Raw genomic sequence first — 7,748 nt, 5'->3', positions numbered from 1 at the left:
CATGAGGGCAAGGAGCTGTCCAACTACACCTGCAAGCACAAAACAAGAAGCCAAGTGTACAAATATCATGTCCACGAAGTTCTGCACACCACCCACCTGCAACCAGCTGACAACCAGCACTTGGCTGCATCACAGCAACCTTTGCGCCACAAGCAACTGCGGCCCCTTTCACGAAATACAATTCAAACAACTGAAATGATAAGGCGAAGGGGACAAAGAGATCATAAGCCCAGCATATACTGCGATAACTGCATATGTATCTGGGCAACCAAAATCAAACGTGAATTACCTGAAAAGTCCAGCATAATAAAATGAAACAGGTGTAAACAGAGGCATGAAACAGGTGAACATAATTGGTTTGATTTGTGATGAAGGCCTTATATTGATTTCAGCACTCACTATCCACTCGGTTAATGAAAAGAGCTCTTCCCGGAGTCTACGTACAATCATGCACACGACATGCTTTTAATAACAGGTAATCAGGAACATGAGTTTACTGTTTATGTAGCAGTTATACAGAATCGCATTTCCTTTGGGCCAGAATCAGGCCTTCTCAGGTCCATGTATCTCTGAGTACAACAGAGCTAAGTAGGTTTACAACAGCTCAGTGTTTGGCCCACGGCAGGCATATAATTGCCTGTTCCCAATATATATGCTGCAAATCTGCAGAAATACCAAGAAAGAAACACGTTAACGGTTTCTACATATTCTCATTCCTTCTTTACTTTTTTCCAGTAGCCATGTCCAGATGAATGCAATCTAACACCGAAGTATCACTTCAGCACCATTTTTATAATGCAGGTTCAGACCCAACACAGTAAGAGCTCTTCCTGGCAAAACCAAGGTGCTGCCTCAGTGACCTCAAGGCCAAACCCGTTCCTTTTGTACTAAACAACTCTTCAAATGAAGAACGGGCAAAGAGTCCCAGGTAAAGGAGTCCTTGTGGATCGGCAGAAAAATGACACTACTGAACACAGGCTATTTTATTGTTTCGGCCACTTTTTAGGGTGGGTTTCATGGTGACACCTGAAACTAAGACATACCAGGGAGAATCAGAATCTTCTTTTTCCAAAGCATCACCCTCAGTGCTGCTTATCTCACCACACCCGAGCTTGCAACAACTTGATGCTTCTAAATCCAGTCCTAATCTCTAATTCCTTCCACTCATAAAACTAAATCCCAACTGGGCTCCCCCTAATTTCTGTGTGAACACAGCAGCATCTCCGATGGGCTTAAGAATTATTATTTTTTGCTCCTGAAAACGAGGAAAATAACACAATTTTGTACATACAGAGTTTTCCTGAACAGTTAAACTAGACTAAACTGTTATCCCAAATTACTGGATTACATCCTCCACTCGCATAAACTTTTCAGGGTTTGCCTAGTAGGATCCTTAGATTTATTTTAAAGTTCAGTTTAGGATCAAGTTTGGAACTAAACTGATAAAACATAAAGTGTTGGGTCCTTGGAGGAAGCCGAAGGATCTTTTAAACTTTAGAAGGGCTTCCCCCTCCATTGTTCAGGATCCTTCTGCAGTAGCAACTGGCTGCTTTGTACATTTTCCCTGACAGAAGTTCGAGAGAAAATGAAGTGTAGACAAAAAGAATAAAAAGTCCTGACAATTAAGGATATGAGAGAATACGGCGATTGCTAAGTGTCCGGTGTTAAAAGCCATCTGTCAATTTGAAGAGTCCACTAATTTTGACTTCTCCTTGCCAGATAAGCCAGATGAAATGTATCCACTGTTGGGGACTTTGGGGAAGTTGCTGCACTTGAATAAACTGCAAAAATATTAGAGCCAAACCCATCCTATCATCCTCCCCCCACCCAAAAAAACAGGTCCTTTTTTTTCCACTTGTCAGCAAACTACCTGTCACTGGCTATTGCTCTCCTGATGTAGGGGTCCTGACAATTGAAAAACAAGGGTCTTCGAGGAGTCAGTGAACCCAGAGACTCCTCACTGTTGGGGCATTTTCCTTGGAGGCCCACATACAGGATCTGGGGAAGGTAACTTTGCTCCGGAGGAGATGACCTGGGCAGGCCGAGGCAGGAAAGGAGGCTTGTCTGGCCTGGCTCTCCATGCACTGCACCTCTCCAGTGCAATGTGCAACAGGTCCAAAGTGAAATATCAGGTTAGATACCAGCCTACTTAGCCAAGGACTTTACCATGTGAGGAGTCAGTTGTACAGCAGTCAAATATTACCAGCTGATCTGTTCCAGCTGTCCGCTCGCCTTCACTCTGCAAGCCACTGTGTTAATCTTGCATAGAGAGAGCGGAGTCAACCCCAAAGGTCCTGAGCCTGGTCCCCAGGGATGTATGTATGGATGCTCACTGGGTCTGCACCCTGTCCTGCACAGCACCCCTCTCCATGCTGCATTACTCTTATCATCCTTCCTGCCATAACTAACGGCAGTTTTCATACACCACATTTGTGGCAGGCTGAGAGCTGTCTCCTCATTCAGGGTCTGAGCCTGCGGTAGCACCAGCTCTCTCCTTTTGCTGTGCGCTGCTGCAGCTCGAGGCTGCTGTGCACACAGGGGAGGAGGTGTATGAAGACTTGCAGCAAAGACAGAGGGCAGTGTGATGGGGCAGAGCCTAAAAATATATGCAGATGGAGCAAGACACTCCCAACGACAGCAGGTCTGACTCGCTTTCTGCAAACCTTTCCTGCCCTGCTTCTTGAAGTCTGGCTTGCTCCCACCGAACAGTGTAGCTGAAGCACTTGTGGACACTGTCCCAACCAGGCAGAACCACGAAACTGGATTTCCAGGCACATGGGTTCCTGATGGATATAACTAGCAGCCAGGGTTAGCACGGACTCTTGTAAGGCTGACTGGCTGGCTTGCTGTCCCAGCAATTTAAGAGAAATCCTCTTATTCTCTAAATTAGACAATTGAGAAAAAGTCATATTCCCCCTCCAGAGAGCGGGGGGAATTGGAGAGCGAGCATTTTTTTCAGGTGATCTGGCTTAAATGCCAGCTGTGCCAGATGCTATTTCTGAATGACATATGGACGTGACATTTCTGGAGGCGGCACGGTGTCAGTTACAAAGCTCAGGGTCATTCTTGGGAGGGACATTAGTGCTGCCTGTGTAAGGCTTAATCTACTCAGATACGAGGTGCCCCGTGCTGCCAATACATTGCATTTGGGATTTGTCATTCTGAAGGTGTTGACACTCTGACCACAATGGAGGGGATGTGTAGGACCAGGACTTGCTCTGCACATCTTCATCCAATAGTCTAACCCATTCAGCTTGTCATGCGGCTGACAGCTGGTCAATGGCTCCATTTCTGCCTGCTTTTCAGTGACCTTATTGCCCTAGGGGTGCTTAAGTAATGAAGATGTGAATCATTCTCTTCTGCATCTACCATTCTTCCCCCATCAAGATAAATATTTCCCTCTAATGAGAAGTAAGAAGGTGGGTCTCCTTAACTATTCACACACAATTAAGGGTGTGAGAAAGTCAGAAATCAGTGAAGTTGCCTTTCTCCAAACAAAAGTTTTATTACTAGGCAAACATCATCTTGCCCATGTTGATAGTGTGCTCCCTATGGAAATCTGATTGCCAGTATCTATTTCAACAAAGAAAATCTGTGGAGACGGACTAATTTCTGCAAAATGAATCACATAGTGAAGAACAGTTTTAATGGGAGCTTCAAACTTATTGTATCGCTGCTAGGAAATATTGTTTCACATCAGATTCAAGGAATAGGTGTGGCAGAAATAAATGTGCCCTCCTAGGAAGCTGAAAATGAAAGTTAATGTTCTGTTCTCTGAATTACTTCCACATCAAAAAAAACACAGGAGACTTGCCTTCCTCTCAAGGCAATAGGTTCAATTCTCAGCTGAAATAACCCAGTGAATTCACTGGAAGATGACTGTTTGTACCAACCGAGAATCTGGCCTACCACCAAGTACCGCTATAAAACTGAGCCTGGTGTTGATTGTGGTTCTCAGGAATTACTTTTTTTTTTAACAATGCAGCATTTCACCAGGGTCCGTTCCCCAGCACAGCTTACACTAAAAGAGAAGCAACTTTTCTGCTGCCAGCTGGTGGCAGAAAAGTTCCTTCCCTTGAACTTCATCACTTCTGACCTTTACTACTGCATTCACACCTGGCAGCTGTGCCACAAAGTAACCCAACAAGTCTGGCATGAGGATCGGTTCAAACCTATTCGAAAAGACCTTCCGCACACGCACCTCGTGGGTTACAGAAGTCCCTTATTACGTCCCACCAGGTCTAGGTATCTGAGCATAATTAGGCAAGGATCAGTCTCCTACTACCTTCAGCTACCTGATTTGTGCCCTCACTAACAGATGCTTCTTAACTGTGCCAACTCTCCACCCCGCAAATACCCACTTCCTGCATCTACCTATAATACAGTGTGGCATAAGCAGTTATACTGTGTTGTGTCATCCGCCACTGCGATCGGTATCAGAGGTTAGGTATTATTTACCCACCCTATCTCAAGTGCAATAATTTACGTCAGCCGATTCCTCTCAATGCAGAACATCAGCCTTGACTCATTTGAGTAAAATTTACTCGAGCCAGGAGCGCCAGAATAAAGATTTGACAGATCTAGCCTTCAAAATCCTTTCACTGAGAATTTAACCTTCCGCTTAAATAAGTGAGGCAAAGTCAAGCTAGTTATATGTTTCTACGTACATCACTTTTATAGAGTGCATATCAAGTATTATGTTTTTTCCAGATACAAGAAGATGAAGCTTGCTGCACTGCCTTGTATTCCTGTGAGAATATAAAGAGAAGACTCTCTCTCCCTTCCCAGCGTATTAATGCCTAGTAATACAGACCAGATGATTGATACGCTACGTACAAATTAAATCAAACTGACAGCCTTCAAAAAGTGTGCTCTAAGCAGAAACAATTGTCCTAAAGACAGTGGTGTCAGATATATTAAAATTGCATGCTGTGGTGTTATTCGTTTATTTGTTGGAAGGCAGCTAACTTCTCCTAAATGCATCTGTCAGTTAAACATCCAGTGTTGCCATGCTATTTTTTTTATCTACAAATCAATACAGTGCTATGTTTGTACCTTGGTAAGGGAAGGAGGAAGGTGATAGAAGGCTCTAGTAAAGGTGCATCTGAAACACCAAAGTAACTTAAAATGCCCATCGTTTCCTTAGTTGGTAAAAACTTCTAAGTTTCATGAAATGTACCTACTCACTTGTTATACACCACTGTCTACAACTATGTCTTTGGAGCTAACAGAGGTGAGCGTAGGGGATGCAGACTGGGCAGACACAACGCACAGAAGGGTTAAATTACTTCCCTGAGGATATGCAGCTAATCTGTGCTGGAACCTGGACTGGAACTCAGGTCTTTGACCCCCAGACTCATGTTTGATTCATTAGACCACAGTGCCCCCTGGATACTGTTTACAGACATATCCCTTTTCTCTCTCCTCTTGCTTTTTTTAAATTTATTTTTGGTCAGTCTAGTGTCCTGTGACACACCATTTTGAGATAAATTTAAAAAAAAAGACTGTTTTGTTGCCCTTCAGCTGGGCTGGGCATATAAATGTATGCATTATTATGCGCCTCTTTTTTAGAGAACCGCTGCCAGAAACATCAAACCTACATTGCTCCTTCACTCCTCTGTCAATGTGTCTATCCAAAAAGCTACTGCTGTTACTTTTCAGCAGCACACACGTGTCGAAGACAGCAAAAGAGACCTACCCCGCAAACAGCAGACCAGAGAAGAGCCTGCCCCACCAAAGCAGAAAGTACCCGGGTCCTAATGGATGTAGGATCTGGCCCAAAGTCTTGAGGAGAGACTCAACATCATAGCCACTGACGCGCACATGCCTGGGCTCTTGGGTTTGTCTAAGGAGTCAGGGGAAGGTTACTGCTAATAGGTGGTTATCGCACACTTCTGTGTTTCTACAAGTACACAGCAAGGGAAAATGAGCATCCAGCAAAGCCTGCTGGAGATTAAGCGGCCTGTTCTGAATCCTTTTAGTAAGTGTTAATCATCATATGATACATAATAAAGTACCAGAGAAAGCTTTCAGTACATGAAAGGGTGTCTCTGAACTGCAAGGGCTTGACACAGCATCTCCCAACCTCAGCAGTGTGCTGGGCAGGGGATGGATGTGTTTTCATGGGACTTCCTGTCCATCTATTGGACCCTGAGATATTGTGAGGCTGCTTGTCCTCCTGTGAATGATTTCCAACATGCTTTACCAGCTTGCTGAACTGGACAGTGGTTGCTAAAAGGCACTGAGCACACGATCATCATCTTGATCATTTGGTGAGACCCTCGGCTGAAGAGTGGCATACCCCCCGCTGCGGTCAGTGCCAGCTTACACCACCTGTAAATCTATCCCCAGGTCTGTCCATGCCACCGATCGGTTCTGATACAGCAGGAGACGGGACTTGGGTGCTTTGGACGTACTTATGAACACCCACCACCTGGTTATCTAAACAGGCTTGGTAGCTAAAAGCTGGAATTTCATCTTAAGATGGCCTAACCTGACCCATTTCAAAAGGCTTCCAGAGCTGAAGGCCTTAACTGAAGATGCAAGATTGCTTCCTCGTTATTATTATTTATTTTTAGCAATGTGACATAGTCTCACTTTTGAACCTCCTACTGTTCTCCTACTGTGTACTATTGAACCTGCCACATATCCACTTCTGTGCAGCACTGAGTCCACCAGGACTTTCCCCCTCCTTTTCCTTGGTGATGGATTTGCACTCACGCTGTCCTCCAAAACCACTAAAACCTACGCACGGACAACCTGTTGGCACAAATGACACTGCATCTCCCAAATGCAAACAACTGGCTTTGTTTCCTCCTGCAGTTCTGGCCTTGGAGAAACAACCCGCCGCACTTCCCCAGCACAACCAGTGCTGGGGATGGCACCTAGCGGACCACGGTGTGTGCAGACGCAAATCTCGGCTCAACCCCCGCCCTCCAATATGGCTTTTTCAGGACAGCCAGCAAGGGGGAGAGATGCTGTGTTTACACTCAGGAGCTCTGCTGCCTGCGGGGACATCCATTTTGCTTGGATGGGCACCAGCACAACGTTGCCTCGCACCACATTTCTGTGTGGGGCTCACTTGGTCCTAGGCAAATCAAGCCACTTCCAGTGCCCCAGTGTGGCAGCTGCTTCACCAGCACACTCCTACTTCTGCAGCAAAGCCATCCCATTTGCACACAGCCAGGACAGCAAAAAAAACAAAAAACAACCCCTCCAATCTTTGCAATGCACTCTGTCTTTCCTTTCCCTTTTTTTTCCTCCTCTGCAAAACTCTGCCACCCAGGCGCAGGCACTTTGCAAACAGACCCAAACAACAAAAACAAGCCCCCCACCTTTGCAATGCACTTTTTCTTTCCTTTTCTTTCCCCCTCTCTGCAAAAAAAAAAAAACAAAAAAAACTTTTCAACCCGGGCAGGCACTTTGCAAACACACACCGCCTTGCCTAAGAGCAAGACAGAACCAAAATAGCTCTTGCAAAAAGAACTGATCCCCAGCCATGCCCCGCAGGGGGGGATCCCGGGCAGCAGCGCAAAAGGCACGGAGGCAAAGTTAGCAAAGCGTGGGGGGGGGAGAAGAAAAGAGCTGGAAGTCGGAGGCGCTCACCCATGAAGAGGCAGAAGAGGTCGAGGAAGATGAGCAGCACTTTCTTGGTGCTGCCCTTGGCCGGGTTGTTGTTGAGGGCCGGGCTGCCGCCGTTCTTGCTCTCCGGGGCGATGGCTTTGTCGTACTTGTAGTTCTGCATCCTG

At 45.7% G+C, this 7,748-nt stretch overlaps 1 protein-coding gene across 1 annotated transcript in view; it reads right to left on the bottom strand.

Annotated features, from left to right (window-relative positions):
• PLPP3 (phospholipid phosphatase 3) overlaps nucleotides 1–7,744 on the bottom strand; it is a 95,450-nt gene extending 87,706 nt beyond the window's left edge. Inside the window, exon 1 of the mRNA XM_019501236.1 lies at nucleotides 7,606–7,744. Within this exon, the coding sequence (XP_019356781.1) occupies nucleotides 7,606–7,744 (139 nt within the window). The remainder of the gene's footprint in view (nucleotides 1–7,605) is intronic.
• Nucleotides 7,745–7,748: the final 4 nt, after the last annotated feature.

This window comes from Gavialis gangeticus, unplaced genomic scaffold (assembly GCF_001723915.1).
Source record: "Gavialis gangeticus isolate Ggan-Ray unplaced genomic scaffold, GavGan_comp1, whole genome shotgun sequence".
NCBI classification, from domain to species: domain Eukaryota; kingdom Metazoa; phylum Chordata; order Crocodylia; family Gavialidae; genus Gavialis; species Gavialis gangeticus.
The sequence above is the reverse complement of the archived record's forward strand: the minus strand, read 5'-3'. Positions and strand labels throughout refer to the sequence as shown.